This window comes from Hippichthys cyanospilos, chromosome 15, assembly GCF_059441005.1.
Source record: "Hippichthys cyanospilos isolate Australia breed blue-spotted pipefish chromosome 15, RoL_Hcya_1.0, whole genome shotgun sequence".
NCBI classification, from domain to species: Eukaryota; Metazoa; Chordata; class Actinopteri; order Syngnathiformes; family Syngnathidae; genus Hippichthys; species Hippichthys cyanospilos.
The window spans coordinates 4,977,501-5,000,928 of record NC_142383.1 but is presented as its reverse complement, the minus strand read 5'-3'; the positions used below and the strand labels follow the sequence as shown (position 1 = coordinate 5,000,928).

General features: G+C 37.1%; 2 protein-coding genes across 10 annotated transcripts in view; one reads left to right on the top strand and one right to left on the bottom strand.

Moving 5' to 3' along the window:
- Window positions 1-10,181, top strand: part of LOC148411443 (uncharacterized) — a 55,144-nt gene extending 44,963 nt beyond the window's left edge. For all 5 annotated transcript variants that reach the window (XM_088435851.1, XM_088435852.1, XM_088435850.1 and 2 more), the window contains 11 exons: window positions 216-363; window positions 427-531; window positions 903-1,055; window positions 2,536-2,703; window positions 2,783-2,956; window positions 3,470-3,559; window positions 3,654-3,737; window positions 4,246-4,364; window positions 4,455-4,563; window positions 5,242-5,405; window positions 8,161-10,181. In XM_088435851.1, coding sequence (XP_088291977.1) covers window positions 216-363; window positions 427-531; window positions 903-1,055; window positions 2,536-2,703; window positions 2,783-2,956; window positions 3,470-3,559; window positions 3,654-3,737; window positions 4,246-4,364; window positions 4,455-4,563; window positions 5,242-5,405; window positions 8,161-8,308 — 1,462 coding nt within the window. In that variant the 3' untranslated portion in view covers window positions 8,309-10,181. The remainder of the gene's footprint in view (window positions 1-215; window positions 364-426; window positions 532-902; window positions 1,056-2,535; window positions 2,704-2,782; window positions 2,957-3,469; window positions 3,560-3,653; window positions 3,738-4,245; window positions 4,365-4,454; window positions 4,564-5,241; window positions 5,406-8,160) is intronic.
- A 1,831-nt stretch (window positions 10,182-12,012) lies between these two features.
- Window positions 12,013-23,428, bottom strand: part of rab27b (RAB27B, member RAS oncogene family) — a 47,017-nt gene continuing 35,601 nt past the window's right edge. For all 5 annotated transcript variants that reach the window (XM_088435731.1, XM_088435728.1, XM_088435729.1 and 2 more), the window contains 4 exons: window positions 21,797-21,885; window positions 18,821-18,924; window positions 18,522-18,645; window positions 12,013-15,097 (listed from right to left, as the gene is read on the bottom strand). In XM_088435731.1, the coding sequence (XP_088291857.1) occupies window positions 14,911-15,097; window positions 18,522-18,645; window positions 18,821-18,924; window positions 21,797-21,885 (504 nt within the window). In that variant the 3' untranslated portion in view covers window positions 12,013-14,910. The remainder of the gene's footprint in view (window positions 15,098-18,521; window positions 18,646-18,820; window positions 18,925-21,796; window positions 21,886-23,428) is intronic.

The following is a 23,428-nucleotide window of genomic DNA, read 5'->3' as shown; positions in this document are numbered from 1 at the left end:
TGTAAGTAAGAATAGGTTGAATATAGAAATGCGCACCTGTTCCTCATAACTTGGCCTATGTGACTGGAGGATGCCATCTTTCTCGGTTGTATTGTTTTGTATTTATGCACACGTACATAGACACCCACACAAACACACACGCTGCCCTCTTTGTATGTTGACGTGGGCTTTTAGGAGGTTTGATCAATACATATTATCCCATTGTTTGCCTTCAGGTTTGAAATGCGGGGTCTGCTGGTGAACAACGAAGACCTGCTGAGGACCAACACTCAGATGTCCAATGAAATGAAACGAATGAGAGAACAAATGCTGGAGATGGAGCGAGCCAATCAGGTTCTGGCAGACAAGCAGCGAGAGATGGAGGTACAAAACGGATCTATGAATCAACAGACAAGTGTGGTGAATGACTGATGGTCATCTGTGCAGATGGAGGTGAAGCAGGCCCGCGACATGATGGTGGAGGCCAACACTCAGGAGTATGCCTTCGGCTTCCTCCAGCAGTCCCTTAAAAATAAGATCCAGGATGCCGAGGTGCACACAAACAATAACAACATGATGAACTACTTAAACTCATTCCATACATCTGCCTTTCTTGAATTGATATAAAACAAAGTTATACCAAAAGAATAGAGATATTTTTGTATTTTCTTTGTCCAGAACCATCATACTCCAGTCCACTAGAGCCTGTGTCCTGCATGCTTTCAACGTTTTTTCTTTGCAACACACCTAATTCAAATGATTAGCTTATCAGCACACTCTACATGAACTTCAGAATTATCCTGATCGTTCGAATCAGGTGTTGCAAAGAAAAATTTGGAGGACACAGGACCTCGTGGACTGAAGTTTGACATTTCATGACTAATGGATAAAAGGCACTGAACAATTTTGTCTTTGTGGTTTAGGAGAGCCTTGAGAAGCAAACACAGCATGCTCAGACTCTAGCAGAGAAGTTATGGCTGGCAGAGAGACAACTGGAGGAGTTGGAGGTGGACAAAGACAGCAAAAGCAAGAAGACGTCTGAACTCAGCAGCACTGTTCTCAGACTGGAGACGGAGGTGCATTAACACACTTTAAATCAGCTATAGTTCTTTTTTAACTCATTCAGTGCCATTGACAAGAATTTACATCTTAATTATTATTAATATTAAATAGCACTTATAAAATAGTAATAACAATAATAAGTAATACAATTCTGGTCAAATAAGTTGTTTTTTTTACGGAGAGGATCAGTCACTCTTGATTAATGCTTACCTAATATAAGCCAATTATAATGATAACTGTGACCACTCGGTGGCAGAGTTTCCACACTTATAATACAGCTATTATCCACATGCAATTCAAAGTAAGGAATTTAAGTCACTCTTTCTTATGATAGTGCCCATATTTACATAGACATAGCTCACAATATTCTGTTGGCCTTGAAAGGTGAGTGACAATGCTAAAAATACTGGCCCTCTCTAGGTTTTTTTTTCCAATAATGCTTGGCACTGAAAGAGTTAAAATGAAGCATGCATGAAGTTTCACATGCTTTAAAAATTGAATCTGGTGAGATAGAACTGAGTCCAAAAATTCAGAGGTGGGCAACTTTTTTTGCTGGTCTGACATTTGGTAGAGCCCCGCCCCCTTTACGTCATAGTCAGTCCATCGTTTTATCAAGCCAGATGGAATTGTCCGTCAGTCCATCGGCGTAATCTTGTCCAACTTTCGCCACCACTGGAGGGCGATATCTGACTTTTTTTCTTGTCTGTCATTTGTCAGGCCACTGGTCTACCTCTGTCTGCACTCTTACTATTTTTTTTTCCATTTTAGTATTTACACTTAAAGTTAACACTATGCCTGTGGTTCTACAGTTACACCGCATTTGAAACGTAACACAGTAATATAAGTGTAACACGAAAACAAGCCGGCTAAGGGGTTTAACCCTTGGCTATAATACAGCGTCATGTTTATCATCCCACATCTGAGGGAATTCAGGGGACAGGAGTGCAATTAGCAATCATGCCCACTTATGGCATTATCATGCTTTACATGACACTCAAATGGTAGATGTCAGTTCTCATTTATAACTGCCTGCCCTACAACTATAGAAGATAGTTTTATTAACATTTGTTTAAATATGTCTAAATTTCATTTGTCACATACACTACAAGTAAAGCAAAGTATTGCTGTTGGTTAAAAAAAATTATCTTTTATTAGGGACTTTAAAAATCTTCTGTTTAGCATTTCCTGACAATATCTTTTTGAACCATCAATAAAAATGAGAATACAAATCCTGCCTTACACGCGAGCTGTATTTGGCATGTCAAGCGCATGCCGAATTCTTTGGAGTCTGGGTTGTTTCAAAATGTCATCTTACATTGGTAGTTATTGTATTTCTTTTGTTAACTGAGCTTTTGCTTATGTGTACAGTATATAATATCAGTAGTTCTGTTTTGTACAAAATTGAAGACAACCCGGTTTCTACATACTTATTTAGGTAAAGTAAAAATGATAATGCAAGAAGCCATGTATCCCATTTGTGATTTCTGTCTCCAGCTTGCCGAGGCTCTGCAGATATCCTCCCAGTCTGCAGCAGAGTTGAATCTGCAGCAGAAATTGCGTCAGGATGCCCAACTAAGGATGGAGGAGCTAGAGGAGTCTTTGCTGGAGAAGGAGCAGGAGCTGCAGAGAGTTCAGGCACTCGTCATCAGACTGCAGGGAGATGTGAGTCTACTACTTCTGGATCTCGTGAAAGGCGAGACTAGTGTCATATTTGTGATATAATGATTACTGTGTGATGCAGGTGTCTGGTAAGCTGATCGACAAGGAGCAGACGCTGGAGGAGGAGATCCAGCTGAGGGAGAGACTCCAGTTGCAGTGCAAGCAGGCGGAGAGGACAGTGGACGACCTCCAAATGGAGTTGCAGACCACCATCCAGGCCAAAGACGATCTGGCCAAACAACTCAAGCAGGCTCAGGTATTCTGCTTACTTTTTGTGGATAAACAGATCAGATTTCACATCCAGGAAATTTTATTTTTGTTTCTATCCCTCTTTTTCGAAAATATGATGGCACACTGCGCTTAGAATGCATGATTGTAGATCAGTTTAAGTTTTTTTGCCACTGCGCCTCTTTTAAATGGCATTTTCGTATTTTTCCTCCTCCTACCTATTTCACTGAAATGTCTGCCTCCACAGTGCATGCGTGACCTAATGATTGAAAACTAAGATGTCCACTTGAATTAATCGGCCTGGCATACTAACAGTTTGGGGTTAATGGGGTATTAATTATGCAAATCCTGTTTAGCAATCAGTGTGCAAATTCCATAATCCCAAAAATTCATCATGTCGCTATTTCGAAGCATATTTAATCTGTCCCGTTCCTATATCACCTCAGTGCGTTCTGCTGATTAGGTCATGTCGTGAACACAGAACAGTTAGTTTGAAAAGGTTGTACGTATTTGCGACTTTTTATTTATTCATCAATTTTAGGAGAAAATGATTGACCTAGAGAGTGACGTGGAAGAGCTTCATGACAGTGAGCAAAGATGGGCCAGCAAGCACAAGAGAACTCTTGAGCAGGTACACGCCATTTTAAATCTTTGATTTGATCTGATCACTGCTGCTGGATTTTCTTTGATACATGATGAGGCACATGTTCCTATGTCCTATCAAGACTGAGCAGCTGCAGCTGAAGCTCATTCAGGAGAAAGATCTGAATGACCAACTGGAAACTGAGAAGACCATCATTGAGAGACAGGTGTGTTTGTGTGCATGTTTGTTTGCTGCAGGTAAGTAAGTTCAAAACAGTTCATAGTAGCTACCAGAGATTGCATCTCTAACTTTAAAAAAATATATATTTTTTTAAATCACAATTTAAATTCTAGTAGTTCCTTGTCCTGTTACCATGTTGATGTGTCATTGAGCAAGACACTGAACCCTCAGTTGCTTCTGATGCTGTGTCACCAGTAGGTAAATAAGTAAACAGAATAAAGCGCTTACATACCTAAGGTAGAAAAGAACTATGTAAGTGAAAAGCCATTTACCGTTAGAATACATACAAATATTGCCACAATTTTGTTTAATAGAGGCTTACGTAGCCTGTATGAGTTTAGAAATAGTCCTTTTTATTTAGAAAATAAACTTTATGAATGTTGGCATTAACAGTTCTTTAGAGGATGTTAATCAGTTGTTTCCTAATACCTTAAATTCTTTTAGAGTACTCATTGCCTATAATCTTATCGAAAGATCTCTGTGTTTATCAAAAGTATCGTGAACTGCGTCTGGAAATGGATGAGCTTCAAAGTACTAAACCTTCGGAGGACATCATCTCCAAGTCGGAGAGCCGTGTGAAAGAGCTAGAGAACATTCTGAGAACTGAGGAGAGGTACACGTCAGACGTTTGTTCGTATCTATATTTATAGCATTTTACATGTAGCATTACGCGATGCCCCATTTTTATTTGTGTTCTGAGCAGGAACAAAGCCGTTCTTACAAACTCTATTGGTAAACTGGAGAGGAGGATCAACGAGCTGAATGATCAGATGGAGGAAGAGCACAGGATAGCTGCTGAGCAGAAAGAGCTGGTAACACACACGCACACTCACATCATAATCCAATAATGTTCCATCTGAAGCTGTCATTGTTCATTATATACATTGAAGAACGGACACTTCATTGAAGAAAACATCCACAAGAAGCCAATACAAAAGCTGCCTATTACAAAAAAAAAATTGCACGCATCATACATCATGCTAAAAAGCCGAGGCGAAAGTTTTGACCCTCTTGTATTATCATCCTCGTTTCCTTTTAAATTTCCCCCAGAAACTCTTCTATGATGTAACACGCCTGACATTTTTTTCAACATGATAAAATGTGTTCACTTACATCCTTACCACACTCGTTCACTAAGTATTGCAAAGAGGAAGGGGCTGAGACTTGATCCCTGATGCCCTCCCACCTTCACCTTAAGCTTCTCTCACACCCACTAAAGAGTATCACAGTTTCTCATTTAGCTATGTAAGGAAACCACAATGTTGTTGTGTTAAGTTGGACACATCTGAAAATGACAACCAACAAAATGTTGGGTAATGACCATTTTGTTAAGCCAGTACCTCTCTCACGATTTGCCCTTACAATATATCTTATCTTGTGTCAATGATACCTAACTTTTGTCTAATTCTAGCTTAAACATATTTCAGTCGATGTAAACACCTATTTTCTTTCCCCAAAAATACTTAAATTCTCTTTGACTTGTCATGTAGATGGCCCAGAGAATCCGCTCACTGAAGCGTCAGCTGAACGAGGCAGAGGAAGAAGCCAGCAGGAGGGATGCTCAACTCCGTCACTGTCAGCGGGAACTGGCTGAGGAGAGGGAAACTAACGGACGGCTTCAGAGGCAGCTCCTTGACCAACACCTGCAAACAAAGTATGCTCTCTGCATAGTGTGTGCATATATATATATATATATATATATATATATATATATATATATATATATATATATATATATATATATATATATATATATATATATATATATATATATATATATATACAGTGGGCCCCCGGGTTACGAACTTAATCCGTTCAGCGGCTACGCTCGTATCTCGAATTGCTCGTATAGCGGGCAATCCAAACCCATGTTAATTCGTGAATGCGTGCAACGCGCGCAGAAGCCTTAGGTAAAATCATCACGCTGTATACATATATTAATATTAAGTGACATAATCTACTGTACAGTTGCATTAAATAACAAATACAAAGGAACAATGACTTTTACCTTTGGATAGACGTGACTTGTGCTGAGATAAGCAGAGATGAGCAGAGATGAATGCTCGAAGTCAATACGGTAAATCAGATATGCTATTGGTCTTACAGTGTCACAGTAACTTTTTCAGTCAGGGTTTTCTCTACTTCCTTCCATCCCAACCAGCTGTGCCATCAAGCTAGATAAAGGTGTTCGGCCAATAGCATATCGGCACTTCTGTGATTGACGTGTGACGCCGGCCAATAGCATCTCCGTGAGTGAGACCGGGTGACCTTAATCGACCAATAGCATATTGGCGTCTCCTTGACTGACTGATAATTATACGCACTTTTTTTTTAAACGGTTGGAATGTATTGACATCTTATTGATTAAAACACATTTAAACCTGTGACGATTTTTTGTCCTGCAATCGGCACACTTAATTTCATGTCAGCTGTTTTTCCCGACGTGAATTGAGCTAGGTGGAGGCGGAGGAGAAGTTGTGTGTGTTGTATTAACTAGGCACCACACTCATGGCTTGTTCGAGCGTCAGTTCACTGTTGGTTTCAACTCACAGAATTGCAACAATGGCGCTGTCCCAAAGCATGTCGGGAGGTCGCCGACTAACATGACATGCAGTTTTGTCAAGCAACCATTATATAGCACTGTAATACCACCCATAACAGGGTGCAGAGATCAACGTCATGAGTTAATATGGCAACGCAGATAGGCTATTGGTCTTACAGGGTTACAGTAACTCTTTCAGTCATGGTGCAAATCACGGAGATACTAAAACATCATCCTCTTATTTCTTCCTTTACCGCTGCTAGTAATTTTAGAAGCTATGTCTAACAGATAAAGTTTGCAAAGTCTTCAAAACATTCCGTTTTTCACTCATCTTCTCTACTTCCTTCCATCCTGTCCCATCAAGCTAGATAAAGGCGTTCGGCCAATAGCATATCGGCATTTCTGTGATTGACGTGTGACGCCGGCCAATAGCATCTCCGTGAGTGAGACTGTGTGACCTTAATCGACCAATAGCATATTGGCGTCTCCTTAGTAATTGTCAAGCAATTGACAGCTTTATCATTCCGGCATTTTGAATCGAGTGAGGCCAACCAATAGCAGACCAGCATCTCTGTCATGTGACGGCAATAGAAAATAAGTTCAATTACTTAAATTGTTATATATATATATATATATATATATATATATATATATATATATATATATATATATATATATATATATACATATATATATATATATATATATATATATATATATATACATATATATATATATATATATATATATATGTATATATATATATATATATATATATGTATATATATATATATATATATATATATATATATATATATATATATATATATATATACTTATGTATATATATATATATATATATATATATATATATGTATATATATATATATATATATATATATATATATATATATATATATATATATATATATATATATATATATATGTATATATATATATATATATATATATATGTATATATATATATATGTATATATATATATATATATATACTTATGTATATATATATATATATATATATATATATATATATATATATATATATATATGTATATATATATATATATATATATATATATATATATATATATATATATATATATATATATATATATATATATATATATATATATATGTATATATATATATATATACATACACACACACACATACACACACGCACACACTATGGCTGTATTTGTGTTGTTTTGTCTCCATCTGCAGGCGGTTTTTAAGTAATTGAACTTATTTTCTATTGCCGTCACATGACAGAGATGCTGGTCTGCTATTGGTTGGCCTCACTCGATTCAAAATGCCGGAATGATAAAGCTTTGTTCTATCGCGAGTGGTTACAAAACCGTACTTATAGTGCATTTTACTGCTTAATTCAAACTTGAAAGGGTTAGCCATGGGTCCCAAGATTGCTAGTGAAGATGATTTATATGGAAACAAAGCTGGAGATAATCAAGAAATACAAAGCTAGCCTAGCCTAGGCTACCCAACTATGGAATATGGGCGTAACAAGCGCCACTCAAAGGGAAGTTAATCCTTTCTATATTTTTTATTTAAGACTTTTCTGATTATATACATGTATATTATATATACGTAGCACTTACTATACTATTTTGGTATTTTGGGGTTCTAAACGCATTAGCTATTGGAATGGATTCATCTCGTAACACGGGGGCCCACTATATATATATATATATATATATATATATATATATATATATATATATATATATATATATATATCCAAGTATGTGCAAGAGTCAACTATAGTATTTGTAACTGGTCAGTTACATTTGGAAACAAATGTAAAAAAATAATTATTTGCTCTTCTCAGGCGTAAGGATACTCTGACAATTCGCCAGACTCTCGACAACCTGCGTATGGACCTCAGTGTTGATGATGAAGAGGATCTTGTGCCACAACAGAAAGAAGTGAAAGAAGAAAAGGTGCCGGAGCAGATCAGTAAGGTCACTGATGTTTAGAGGTTAAGGGCACATATTACAATCAGAACATACGGGATCAAGTTTATCTTTACTCATGGAAGCCCAATTTTATCCCTCATTCTTAGTTGTACACGCGTACATGCTTCTTTCAATTTTAAACCACACAGATCACACAGTCACATTGTCTAAGCGTATATTCATTGGTAAACAAGCTCTCGCTGTATCAAAATATCACAGGGAAAAAAAGAAATGACATACATAGCGACATCCTCTGCGATTTTAATACTTATTTTTGAGAACAACATGGTTTCTCCCATTGTCATAATTACACTTAAAAAAAAAACATAAGTCAACTTCACAAAATGTTACATGTTGACCATGTACTACAAATACTATATTGCGTTTTATTTTGTGTATCACTATCAATAACTGTTTATGGGTCATTATCATACAAAGATTTACAGTCTGAAATATGAAATACTGCTACTTGTCAAGCCACCCTAACCCCAAGCTCCATATTAAACTCTATTTACAAAGGTAATAATACTTAGTTTTGAGTCATACTGTCAGAGAGGTAATAACTTAATACAATGTTTATTGTGGTTGTAGTGGTGACGGACCACCTGAGCAGAGTTGCCCCCCAATCCATACAGTTTTTTGAATCATGACACTGTGCAGGCATCATTAAAATGATGCCCAGTTAGTGTAGTATTGAGCTAAACCCCCAAGTAGCAGCAGACTATATTCATCAAACATAATTTTCTTTTTTACTGTAGCTACATTTGAATATTAAAAATCAAAAGGGAAGATTAATTAGCCGGGAAGGGAATGTATGATCGAATGTACCGACACAATAATACTGGCTAAATAGTCTAATATATTTATTAATGTCCTGATTGCCAACTTAGTGTTGAAACGTAGTGTTTGATCAATACAAACGCACCATTTAAGTTTTGAGATGTTTCATACTTTGATTCAGTCGTACAACTATATTTTTAAGTTTGAGTAGAATTTTAATTTGTTACTTGGCCATGATATGTCTCGATAAATAATGGGTTCATGTTGATTTTGTGAAATTTGACAGACAATCTTTAAGGGAGCTCTTTGTTTTGTAATGTTAAAAGTATTTAGTATATTGCCACTATATTGGTATTACTGGTTGTTATTACATTACATTACATTACATTACAGGGTTGTGACAAAACACTGTAAGTGCCAGGCGTGGGATTTAGATTCACAACTTTTACAAATTCATTGAATAAAAGTTGTGTCAGGTTGTATTGCTAATTACTTGTTGGGCAAAACAGGTTTGTAAATAACGAAAACTATTCTTGCAACGCGGTGTCTTAAGCATTTTGGGATGCGTAATACTCAATGCAAAAAAAGAAAAATAATAATACTGTGCCTTAAACATCATTGTGCTTAATGTGCTTATAGATGTTTTTAACATCCAGACTGTACTATGAAGTTTTAAAATGGACAGTGGGGGAAAAAATAAGTAAATTTCATGGATACATTGAATTTTAGGTATAAGACACTTCTTATATTTAAATCTTGATGGTCTATTTTTGTTTTTGTTTTTTTGGTACATTAACTCGCTGCCTCCATTGGGCACAGAGTAAGTAAGCTGTTTTTACAAATATGCAGTATATTCTAAACATAATACTCAAATATTGTCAGGTTATATCTATGTTGTTTACATTTGCTGGTGAATTTACTTGCTATTAGGAATTCAGTTATTTGGATTGATGGCACTGCTGAAATATGCCTTCCTGCATTCCATGAAAAAATACAACCATGGCTTTCAACAATTTAAATACTACTGGTTATGCTGTTGGATATTTATTGTCATTCCATATTCCCTGTCTTTGGTGAGAAGTTTCCTGAATAAATTCTTCTCCACTGGAAAGTTGCTGTTGTTGTTTTCATTATTGTTTGCCCACACAGAAAAGTCACATAATCATTTTATTTGAAGTCCATGATATATTGTGGCCTTACAAAATTACACATCTGCAGGGGTACATGGTCAGCCGAGGATTCAGTACATATAATATTAATATTAATATTAATATTAATATTTACATTAATATTAATACATGCTGTATGGTAGTGATGGTGGTGATAAACTCCTGCAAGTCTAGTGTTTGTGGAATAAATTTGCATCATTTGGAATAAGTCTTCATTTGCAGAAAAATCTGCAATAGTTTTGGCAGTGGCTGCAGATATGTAGTTATTAATATTCGATGTAGTGATCTGTTGACTGAGAAAAGTAAGCTCCAATGGTTGTGTCCTTTCATCATGTCGGCTCAGGAATCATCATGATCTGGTCTTGCCCCTGGGAATAGAGCAGCTCTTTCGTACAGCCTTCAATGGAGCAATTTTCATCTCTGCTGTCAGGTAAATTGGAGAGCATCTCTAGTCGGTGCTCTCCAATTTACCTGACAGCAGAGATGAAAAATTGCTCCATTGAAGGTGGTACGGAAAGAGCTGCTCTATTCCCAGGGGCAAGACCAGATCATGATGATTCCTGAGCCGACATGATGAAAGGACACAACCATTGGAGCTTAACTTTTCTCAGTCAACAGATCACTACATGAATATTAATAACTACATATTGCAGCCACCTCCAAATATTGCAGGATATTCTTTATCAAATGTGCCTGACAAGATGAAAGACAAACTAAAATCAAACAATAAAACCTGACAAACAAAACCCACTTCCCCTTTACAGTACTGTATATTCAGAACGAGAGAGAGACAGGTCTTCTGTCAGGTATAAACGAAAGTCATAAAATTGGAAAGTTGCTTGGTTCTAACCTCTGGTTCGGTCAGAAGGCCAGTGTCAAGGGGTTTCAGGGTCTATATGGTAAAAGCAAATCCAATAAATATGAATGAACCATACCATTAAGAGCTTTATAAATCAATAAAGGAACCTTAAAATTATATTAAAAGACAACATCCAGCCATCACTTGGCCTGAAACTCCATGTGGAGCAGGGCAACAATCCGAGACACACTAACAAGCTCACCTCAGAATGGTGCAAAAGGAACAAATTAAAGGTTTTGGAGTGGCCAAGTTGAATTCCGAATTGAAGTTGCAAAAAAAATAAAATAATAATAATAATAATAATAATAATGTGGGACACTGTGTGAAAGGAATCCTATATAAGGTTGTTATCATTATGTGTTTATTTCTTGTCTAGAATAGTGAGCATTGCTATCCATCTTGTTCATCTCGCCCCAGTCCTTCGATAAAGCTGTAGACGCAGGAAAGTGTGAGGTGGGACCTTGGCCCAGCTGTTGATGGCGCCCCGCTGGCTCTTTTTGTTACGTCTTGTAATGTGCAATGCTTTTCTGAATGAATAAAAAGCAGGCGGGGACGCTTGAGCGACGAAGAACGCTGTTGGCAACGCATGAGAATGTACACCAAGCTTTCCCTTTGCCTAGGCGGAGAAAAGTCAATCTTGGTTGGTCTGAGTTACTATACTACTATTAGCAGCTGTGCTTGTCTTAGTCTTCTTTTAAAGATAACCCTGACACACTTTGCACTTGTTCCAGCCTCAATACATTTCCAGCTACTTTCACCACAGAGGACAAACAATAAGTATATGTAGTTTGACAGGATTAACCAGCTGTGGGATAGGAGCAAAGTAACTCAAAGAGTTGTTAGCGAAGCTTAAAATTAGAATGTGCTTTGTAACATCGCACACTTGTCCACTAAAACCCACATTGAATACACACACGTTAAAACTAACAGATTTATTTGCAACACCAATGCATCACAGTCATTTCATTCTCAAAGGTTTCAAACATGCTGCCTGGCGGTGCCATAAACCGAAAAAGAAGAAAATAGAAAGCAATCACACACAAGCATCAAACCAAACGTTTACAAACTGCAATTTGAGAAATTTCACATAAAGAGCACTTCAAAAAATAAAAGCTCTTAGAGGTACTTTGACTTTTTTTTTTTTTGATCTGGCACATAAAACAATGTCATCCTTTCCTTCTGCTGCCATGTTTTTCTCCAAATTGAACAATACATCATCATACTGAGCAGCTCACACACTACACGGAGAATCCTCCAGAAGACTTAGTAACAGGCACAAAATGACTCCTTAAATATTGTAGACTTTTAAAGAGGATGTTCAAACTTCACTTATGTGAGGTGACCGAAAAACATGCATGAGGAAACTACAAAGAGCAAAATAATGCATCGGAGGTTTGATAGAACGAATTTGCATCGGAGGATGGTGCTGATGGTGGTCCTATTGATGTGCACGAAAAAGGTCAACCACAAAAGCCTGAGCTAAAATTATTCTAGAGAAAAAAGTAACTCGGTCTAGTCATAGTTCTAAGATGGCGGCTTCATACCAAACATATGTTTTGGGTTTAAAGAAGACTCAAGACTGTAATCTTCGTAAATGTCCGTTGCTGGAATGTCGATAAAATACTACATTTCAACAAATAATTGTTCGTTAACAGACTCTCTTCACTCGCTTGTTTAAGAAGGAGATAGATGCACAAATAATAATATTTTACCTATTAAGGGTGCTTAGATTCAGTTTAAGTGTGTTGAGCGCTCCCAAACAGGCTTTAGAAACGCCCTTGGGCGCCATTTTACCAGGATAAACATTTTAGAAACAAGATCTGTTCAAATCTTGTAAATTGAGCACATTTATGAGGACTCATTGCAAGAGGTGAAGGTAGAAGCTACTATGCATATTTTTAGGAAACCACATTATGCCTTCTGCCTCAGTAGAATGAAGATGCAATCACATTTTCTGCATTTTATATGGCATTCATAATTAGATGGCACACATATGCAAGCACACAGACACACATATAAAGTGGTAAAATATGTTTTTTGTGAAGATTTTCTCTAGTCGAAGAAAAAAAAATGCTTTTGTGTGACGTTTCTCTTTTTATTTGGATTTGGCACATTGGCAGATTAAAGGTGACAAAGTGAAGCTAAAGCTTAAGGTCACATAAACCTTTTAAACAGAACCACTGTGAACAATACAAAAAAAAAAAATCATGTCTTTAGAACTAGTTTCATATCATCATTACGAAAAGGGCCATGGAACTGATTTTAAGAAGCAACACACACAAACTGTTGTCTCTTTTGGCTGCCATTGTTTTCAGAACACCATTAGGCTCGAAATCCCCACAAATGCATCATTGGGAAAGAATACATAACAAGTGAGAAATTAAAAAAAGGTGATTCTCATTTCTTGAGCAAATCAACACATTTTCCATAATGTAAGGCAGATAGGGTGTCATACGATTTCAGGTACATTGTTGACTTGCACAAAACATTGCAGATTGAAACACAGATTGTGAGATGCATTTAACTGATGGAAAGCATCAGAGTGTAAACATTAGTTTTTTAACAAAACATCTAGATTTGGCACGGCTTAACTGGAAGGCAAACAAGAAAAAAAACCATCAACAACTCTGCAGCTGTTTGTTAAGGAGCACTAAATCTGCATTATAGATATTATGGAAAAAATAAATATACATTGCTAGTAGTCATTAGCACAAGGCAGAATTTTGACACCAGTAAAAATCACCAACAGTATCGCCAAATCGATGTATGTTTTGGAAAAATAATGTTTTAGTTTGGGGTTTTTCACCAGGTAAATTAAAAAACAAAACAAAAAAACAACAACAACAACAAAAAGAGAAACATTTTGTCTAAATGAATTCAACTGCATTCAAGCTGCAAGTATGTAAATACAGTCTTAGGCCACCATTAGATCCTTAGTTTAGTATCTTTGTATATATTAAATAGCTATATTGAAGTCACTCTCACTCTTCCTCGATCTCATATACACACACGCGCACATACATCCATAAATATAACAATATACAGTATAAGTGCACCTTTATCCTCATCCTCATTAACATATGATATACCCCCTTTAAGTTTTAGCGCTTTTAACATTGTATTTCTTAACAAAAAATAAAATAAAACATCAAAACTAATGGAGGCCCAAGACTTCTGCACACAACAGTGTATAAAGCCACAGCGTTTGCTTCAATTTAAGGACGTTTTCAAGTGCGCATGAACCAGAACAAACTGATATTATGATTAGGGCGTAAAACAGGTGTAGAACAAAAACAGTGAAATGCGTAAACAAAGAACAAGTGGGATGAAAAGCCACTCAATTTGCACCAAAAAAAAAAAAAAAAGCAATTTAACAGCTTGTTGATTGAAGTTGAATGCGAGAGGCAAGTGAAACAGGAAGAAGCCTTTTCCTCTGTTAGAAAGCGATGAAAAGATTAACTTAACCACAAAGAAACTGCGATAAAGACAAGAAAAGTAGACTGCAGATTAAATAAGGAACAGTAAGTTTCTGACCTTGACACAACAGTGTCGTTCCACTAAACCTGAATTTACGCTGACATGATCAAAATACAGTAACTTGAATAACCCTTACAGGAAGAACGGGGGTTGCTCCGGTACTATAGAGGCAATTAGGCAACAGCTAATCAACAAACCAAATTAATGGTTAGTTTTTGGCCGGAAATGAGATGAACAAGATGACACCAAAGAAGCATGCAAGCAAAGATGAGGAAAGACAGCGAAAGATTGGCGAGTAGAGAGTACACTTGGTCACTTCCTGAACGAGCTCTTGAGCTTTAGCATGCACATTTCTTCTCATCAGGCTGTGCGGTGGAGAGCTTTGTGGTCCCCGTGCCATTAGAGGGTTCTGAAGGCGGTTTGTCCACACACTGCTCCATCCTCTTCATGACCAGGTCCAGGAGCGTGATGACAGCCTTTTCCACCTCCGTCCCAGTCGCGGCGCTCGTCTCGAAATAAGGAATCCTGTCAGAAGTCACATTAGGACGGTTTTATTTCATGCATATATAGCCTAATAAATTATGTCTTAGCCCTTTCAGAAAGCAAACTTTCCAAGGATAGGTGAAAAGTAACAAATATACTCATTTGTTACTTTTTAGCTGAGACTGAAGTTTACAAAATAAAAATTGCACGTCTCCTTATAAGAAACCGGGTCAATTTCCCCCAAAAAGTTTGCTGTCAATTATTTAGTCAAAAACGGCATAATAAAATAACATGCCGCTTTAGCTTTGCTGGCTTCATTGCCTCGTTAGCAAGCAATTTTAGACACTAAACGCATTTTGACAAATTTCAAAAGTATAGCATTTAAAACAATACATTAAACTGGTTTACTGAAGAGTCATGAATACTGTGCTGGAACTATTGTATACTTTGTTTCATTTAATTAGTTTAATTCATTTTGTTTTACCCTTGCTGTACGAATAGTTCTATGCAGTCGTTACAGTGTCCTTTAGTGCCACCTTGTGGTCATTTTCGTTATATACCTTAGGGCCGCTGCCTCCGGTCAATTGCTTCAGTCAGGGGTTCGCTATAGTGCAGTTCGTTCGTGGCAAAGTCGGGGAACTAAATGTCTGTGAGTACATGTCGACATGCTTGTGTAAAGTTTTACAAATGTCAAAACGGGAACGGTGATAGAGTGCGTATGTTCAAGTTCGGTTTAGATTTGGCTCCTCTCCACAATTGTTACATTTGCTAATGGGTTAGCTTGTTCAGTAGTTTACGTATGTAAGTAGAGAGCTAACTCCTGAAGTGTTGCTAATCGAACAATGTAGCGAATGTTTTCTTAAGTGTGTTTGTTGTGTGAAATGAATATTTAACTAATATGTGAATGCTGTGAATAGTTGAAAGGTAATCATATTTTATTTTGCGTGTTTATTACAGTTTTACAAAAAAAGAAAGTGATTATTGATAGTCTAATGTACAGCTGTACATCCTCTAATTAGCTGCACAAGGCTCAATATACAAGTAAAGAGCTTAAACTTCCATGCCTCAGGCTTTCATTGGACCATCTCATGTCACGTGTTAGCTATCTGACTAGCTTGACAGCGATGTCACAAACGAGGACAGACTAAATACTTTCACGATTTAACATAAAATAAAATTAATGCAAATATATATTATTCTGATTAATAACCCAATGTTCTGTTCTTCCTGGGTGTAATAATGGCTTCTATCTAGGTAGACAAACAGCGAACAGTAACTCTTCTATAATTTAATTGTGTCAGTAGTACAGCTCTCATTCGATTATATTAGAAAACTGTAAGAAAAGAAAACACACCAAACATAACTCAGGTAAGTCCCATATGAAAAAAATTATATATCTTACTGTGTGTACACCAATTAAATCAATCATATAACTGAATTACAATTGATATCCCTTTCAATACAAAACAATGCAAACGAGTATGATTATTAATGCAAAACGTTTGCATATGCTAACATTTACCAAAAGGAAATACTTAGCACAAACGAAAAAGCTAACGAGCTAAACACAAACAAAGCCAGACTTTATAACATGCTGAAGATAAAAACTAACATAGCTAGCATGTTATACAGAGTCACAAGTTTGATAACACAACCCACAGACACTCGTGCGCCAGATCTTACAAAAAGAATGAATAATGTGTGCGCAACGACAGCAACACCTTCCCCACCACAAAATGCACTATCAACAGTGGCTAGAGGTGACGCCAAAAAACAAAGACGAAGCAGAGCAAGGCACAAATCTGTAACTGATAAAGGATCAACTAAATCAGTTCCAAAACACCCAAATTATTTCACGGACCACCTGCAGTCAGCTCATGGGCCCCCGGGGGTCCATGGACCCCATTTTGAGAACCACTGTGTAAGTCACTTGGAAGCAAGGAGAAAAATCTTCATTTTAACCCCTTATCCTGCTGAGAGCAAAATTTTTCCAACGTCAGCCAAGGTAACAGATGCTGTTATCGACAAGGTTTCTTCAAGGTCGCAAACTGTTCTTCTGTTTGAACAAGTTCAAAATGCCCTTGTGACAAGAAAACAAACCATTAAAACTGTTGGCGAATGCTTGGCAAATGTCTGGGGAACATTTTGCAAACTTTTAGAGCTTTGAACGAACCCCGTGCGAGGCATGAGTCTGCCTCAATCGATTTGGTTGCGATGGAAAGACAGAGGGCACAATGCCTTATTTCAACAATTTGCCAGCAGTTAACACACTCCCTATTTGTACACGTCCCATTTAAAGCCCACAAGATGCATTGAGTAATGTCGTTGTAACAGATCATTAGGCTAGGGCGGGGGTTGGCAACCCGCGGCTATGGAGCCTAGTGGCTCTCTAGATGTATGAGGCTAATAAATAACATGACTGACGATGCAAGCCCACATTGATGGGTCTGCTGGATTGGGTCTCCGGTTCATAATTGAACCCTTTCACACCCGTTGGGACAATGCATCGCTGTGCTTTTTAAAAAAAAATGGCAATCGGTATAGGAATGGTAGCAATAAGATGAAATGGCATCCCAGCGGTTCGTTACACACCTATCTACAGATTCCAGTGGCATTTAGCAACTTTTCCATACACAACAAGCCAGTGCTGGGTCCACTGTCAACAAGGTAGCTTGCGTTGCACAATTTCTAATGAATTAACCATCTAGTACTAGATAATATGTGCTATATATGTGTATTACTATAGATTACACTGATTACTATGTATTGTAGGAGTTTGGTCATCATTTTCACTTCTCTGGCACATTTATATTATTATTATTATTATTATTACAAAATACCGATGGGACAAAAAATCCCAGGGCCTGTAACCTAATCTCTTGAAGTTGGAATTTTTCAACTAATTTGTCGTAGTATCGTAGAGTTATAAACAAGTATAATGTATGCCATGAATTCAATTCTTTTCGAAAAAAAAAAAAAGTATCGGTAGTGAAAGTGTTAAAACAGTTGAAGCGAGCATTGACACCAGTGCTAACGTTCGCGTCAACAGTTATACTGTTAGCCCAAACAAGACTAGATCGTTTCAGTCAATAGGCTTACATTTAATATGGGGTTGATGGGTTGGTTGTTATTAAGTCACATTCAAAAACTGTATTTATCACACAGTTATAGCTTTCGGTATATTGCAGCTGCAGTTTTTCCTCAGGTTACAAATCGAATTTAAGGTAATTCATGCAGTCAAAGTTATGTTCTTTTTTGTTGTATTTTTTAAATCATTCAAATAGATAGAAACGTAGCTTTATGATCAACTATTGGTCGGTCCAAATGCACACTCGACAGAAACGTGCTCTAATTTAGTTACTGAAATTAATTTTATTGTAAGATTTCCATGTTCACCAAAGTCTGTGTCCTTGTCTGGTATTGTATGTACTAGAGTTATGCATTGAGTGCCATATTTTGGACATACCCGTATTTATCAGCAAGCTCTCGTGCTTGTTTTTCTTGAACCTCACGCTGGTCAGCCAGGTCAGCCTTGTTGCCAACCAACACTATGTCTGGATTTTCACAGTAGGCATTGGCCTGTAGCTGGCCTGAAAAGAAGCACAAAGCAACCTAATAAGATCTTAAATTTGCAAAATTATCTGCTAAACATTTCCACTTTTGTCTAAAGCTGTGTTAGTGGCTACGATTTAAAAACAAACAAACAAAATAACCTTCAATGCAGTTTAAAAAAAAAAAAAGATATAACTAACATCAACAACATACTCATCCAGTTTCTGACATTGAGGAAGCTCTGCTGGCTGGTGAGATCAAACATCAGCAGGAACCCCATGGCATCTCTGAAGAATGCTGTAGTCAGGCTGCGGAACCTGCAAAAAGATTGATCATAACTCAAATATCAGATACTCTAAAATGTCTGAAACAACCATTTCAAATTTAGCTATCATCTGACACAAAAACACCTCCTCGCTTCATTTGAATGGACGTCATGTGAATTTTCGTTAATTGTGGCATGGCAACTTTTTATTTAATAATTTTAACAGAAACTGTTTTTTATAGAAGTATAGTTGGCAATAAAAACTCAGGAAAAAGACATTTATTTAAAACAAAAAAAAACATGAATGAAATGATTCTTCCTGATCTGTTCTCTGTATAACATATTGAAGCCATTTTTTTGCCGCGCTTCCAGTGCTAGTTTATACTAGAGTTGTTCAATTCAAAAAGCTAGTTAATAACTATTTACACAATCATAATTCATCTAGCAGGTGTTGTCAGGTTCCCTGAAAGAATAGGGCCTGCTCGCTGTAGGTTGAATGGACAAGGCCCGTTCAGTTTGTTGCGCTCGGACCAATCATATCACGAGACTGCAACCTCACAGCAAGCTAGCTAGCTCTACATAGAAATCAAATGTGATTGGATATGTTCTCCTGGGAGTCCGAAAGTGTCATTCTGAAACAATATCTTTGCAAATGTTTGGTGACGCCTGTTGAGCACTCACTGGGCATTGTAGCGTCTCAAAATTTATGGCAGAAACACAAGCCGACAGAAGCAGCTTTCAGCATTAACTTCCTTGTCCATAAATAAAAAGACTTCACTAGTATGCATTTTATTTGTATTCTTAAAACAATTTCATTATGTTTATTAGTCATTAAATAAATGACATAAAATGTCAAAAAAAATCTCAAATTACTTGAGTTGCTCTGGAAATAAAAGAGTTGCTAAACGCACCAATTTTAAGAGTGATCTAATACGTAGGTGTGAATTCTCTATTGTCATATTGATGTTATTGTGAGGCATATTAATTCAGGTAGGAATAAAAATGACATCCCTTAAGGCCCATGGTTGAAATACACAGCCTGGCTGTGAACGTTTGACACCCAGAATCCAGAGATCATGCCAGCCAAGTGAGACAGACTACTCAAAATGGTGTTTCAAAGGCCTTGCCCAAATCTCAGTGATCAAGTGATGATGGAGTATGAGGCTTCATGTATGAAAATGAAACAGTGGTTTCAAGCTCTCAACCGCCAAGCAAGGCGTCTTTATTCTCTAATGGGGGTACATGTACCCTAGGCATATGTGAAGGCACTCCCGGGGTACTTGAGATTTTAAAATACATATATTTAAAAAGAAGCATCTATGCAAAATCTTAAGTAATTATTACATTATGTGAATGTTTCAGTAATGTACACTGTAAATCGAAAAAGACAAATTTTATATTCAGGAGGCTACTCAAGATTGTAACTGCTATGGTTCAAGTTGACCACCAGGTGTCACCATTGTGACTTTTTTAATCAGGCTTATGGGCATCGACTCTTTTTTTTTTTTTTTTCCAAAATACATCCATCCATATTTTGTACGCGCTACACCTCATTAGGGTCGCACGCCTGCTGGTGCCTATCCCAGCAGTCTATGGGCAGAGTGTGCCCTAAACTGGTTTGTAGCTAATTGCAGGGCACACAGAGACGGAACAACCATTCACACGCCCAATCACACCAAAGAACAATTAGTGTCCAATTTACCTGCCATGCATTTTTTTTTGATTGTCAGAGAAAGCCAGAGTGCCCGGAAAGAAACCACACGGGCTCAGGGAGAACATGCAAACCACACAGGAAGGCAGGAGTGACATGGATATTGAACTGTAAGGTAGATGTGCTAACCACATTTAAGGCTTCTTTGCTTTGACTTGGCTTCTCCAGGTGACCAAGTGACATTTTGCAGCTGCACCTTGTGGCTAAATATTGTACTTTTCAGGCTGAAAAGTGTTCATTGAAAATTGCCATTGCACATTTGTGATACTTATTCTGGTGTGTGTACCACAGCCACATAGGGGCTGACTTAAGAATCTCTTGTATAGTGCAATTGATTATGTATGCAACAGTAACATAAGCCAGTACTACTATGTCTATATGTTGATGCACAATTTGTGTTCATATCTCCATTGCAAAATACAGTATATACTAATTGTCAGTCCTTTTCCATTGTGTTGTAGCAATAATCTACAGTAGAGGTTTTAAAGGCAATGTAACGGGTGTTTTTAAAAGCACAATATGTATTTTAGTGAGCTTTAAACGAGTGTGGCAATTAACAGCTTAGGCCTCTTTAATGCGCCCCCCATTCCAAATAAGGTTTCATATCTCGAAAGACTCTCTCACTCATTTGTATCTCAAGGAACCACTATATTACAAAGCGTCTTTGACATTCAAGGCTATATTATGTTTTGCCAAATACAAACAGATTATGTTATGCAGAAAATTGTTCATAAATGTTTTGAATGTATTAAATGTAAACACTTCACACACAAACAATGGAGAGCCAGTGCAATAAATGTCTGATGCACGTAGGTGTATAGCTTCCATGTGATTAGTTTATCTGTTTGTCTTTTTCATCTAAAGCTCTATAAATTAAAAACTTATGTAAGTGTCTGATTCATCCTGAAATGAGTCATACAGCCTTGATTAAAAAAAAAGAGCAGATGAAAGTGTTTTGTTGTGTAAAGACGATGAACAGATTATGCGCAATTGCCACAAATGAAATGGTATATGAAGTTGTGTACATCCAAATACAAAATACATATACTTCATGATGTTCTTCTAAATCTTGTCACTTTTAGACATAACTGTGAGTCATCTCTACTGGTGGTAGGCTACTGGTGGTGCCTGAGTAGGCGCCATAGTAAATGTAGCATGAAAGACTAAAATTCCTCAAAAGGATGGCTTCAAGTGTTGGAAAAAAAAAGCCCACCTTTCTTGTCCAGCTGTGTCCCAAAGCTGTAGGTGAACCTTGAATGTTTTTCCTGCTGTCATTCCATTGGGGTTGGATGCTGTGTACACCTGAGGAGAAATGTCACTTCATTTTAAATATGGCTCTATTTGCATGCATATTTAGATGTGTAGATTTTTGGTCTCTACCAAAACAAAAAAAAGGCAGAAGGGTACAAATAAAAGTGTAGTGTGGTTTTTCATTGCACATTTTGTCACTTTGTCATTTTACACTAAATCTTTAATATGATACCGGAATTTGCCGTGTGAAAAGCAATGGTGCACCTTGATTGAACATTGTAATGTTTTGTCCAACAGAAACCAGAGTTGGAAAAACAATGCTGTCTGTTGAGTAATATGCACTCCTTGGATTTGTGTTTCTTAAGGTGATTTCACAAATTTTCATTTGTGTACTACTTAAGAGACCAGTTATGCAGAAAGGGCAGGGGTGTCCAAACTCGGTCCTCGAGGGCCAGTATCCTCCATTTTTTCCATGTCCCTTTCCCTGACTCATCCGATTCAAATAATCAGCTCATCAGCAAGCTCAGCAGAGGTCTGATTACGATCCTGATCATTGCATCTTGTCCTGATAGTACTGTATGTCCTGAGATTGACTGGTGACAGGCCTCTCACTCGAAGTCAGCTGTGAGTCTCTAGCTTACACATGACTAATGAAATAAGGTGCAATAATTACATACAAATAATCAGGTTCTTATCTTACGATTTGACTTTTGAAATCTACAACTAATCATCATCTATTTATCTAATCAAATTAATTATGAAAGATGATTGTTGGACACTGATCAGTGTTTTTGATACAAGTTGCAGATAAAGATATTCTATCAAATACACTTTTACAGGCAGCGTGTCTGATTATCTCAATGGTTTCCTTGGCAACATGGAGTAGGAGGTGACCTATTGAATCCATGAGTCCGAAATCCTGTGAATTACTTCAAGGAAGTCATATTTTAACAACAGGTCCGAGAAAGAAAAACGTACGCGAATGACCACTGTGTGCCACTGCTTGTGTTGGTGTATCTTTGGGAATCCCCGGGCGTTATTCACACCTTTGACTGTCACGGATGAGACACAGTCACTTTATCCCAAGTGAAATGTGTGGTTTCATTTTTCAGAAAATTCAGATGAAAAAATGTGTCATCATGTGAAAATCTTGAAATTAAAATGAACAGTAGACTTGAAAAATAATTTCCAAAAAAAGTGTCTTTGGGAAGAATGAGTTAATCTCTCAATATCACCGTTAACGTTACATCACTGCTGCCGGACAATCTTTCCTAACTAGAACAAGATGACTGGCAACAAATGGCACAAAAAGTAAAGCAACTAAATGGGCGAGCGCTCACACATGTTCAATATTAATGATGAACACCACTTTGCATCATAAAAATTCCCAATTTAACTAAAACTAAGGCTAGAAGGGGCTAAAACGATCACAGCAATTATGCACGCGTCACACATATATACTGTAAAAATATGGCTCGCCTTAAAATTTGTGTTGGTAAAAGCACATGAAAATAAAGAACAGCAAACAATAATAACAAAGAGCAAAGTGTTTGCAGCAGCATTACTGTTTTATATCAAGACATTAAATAACCAA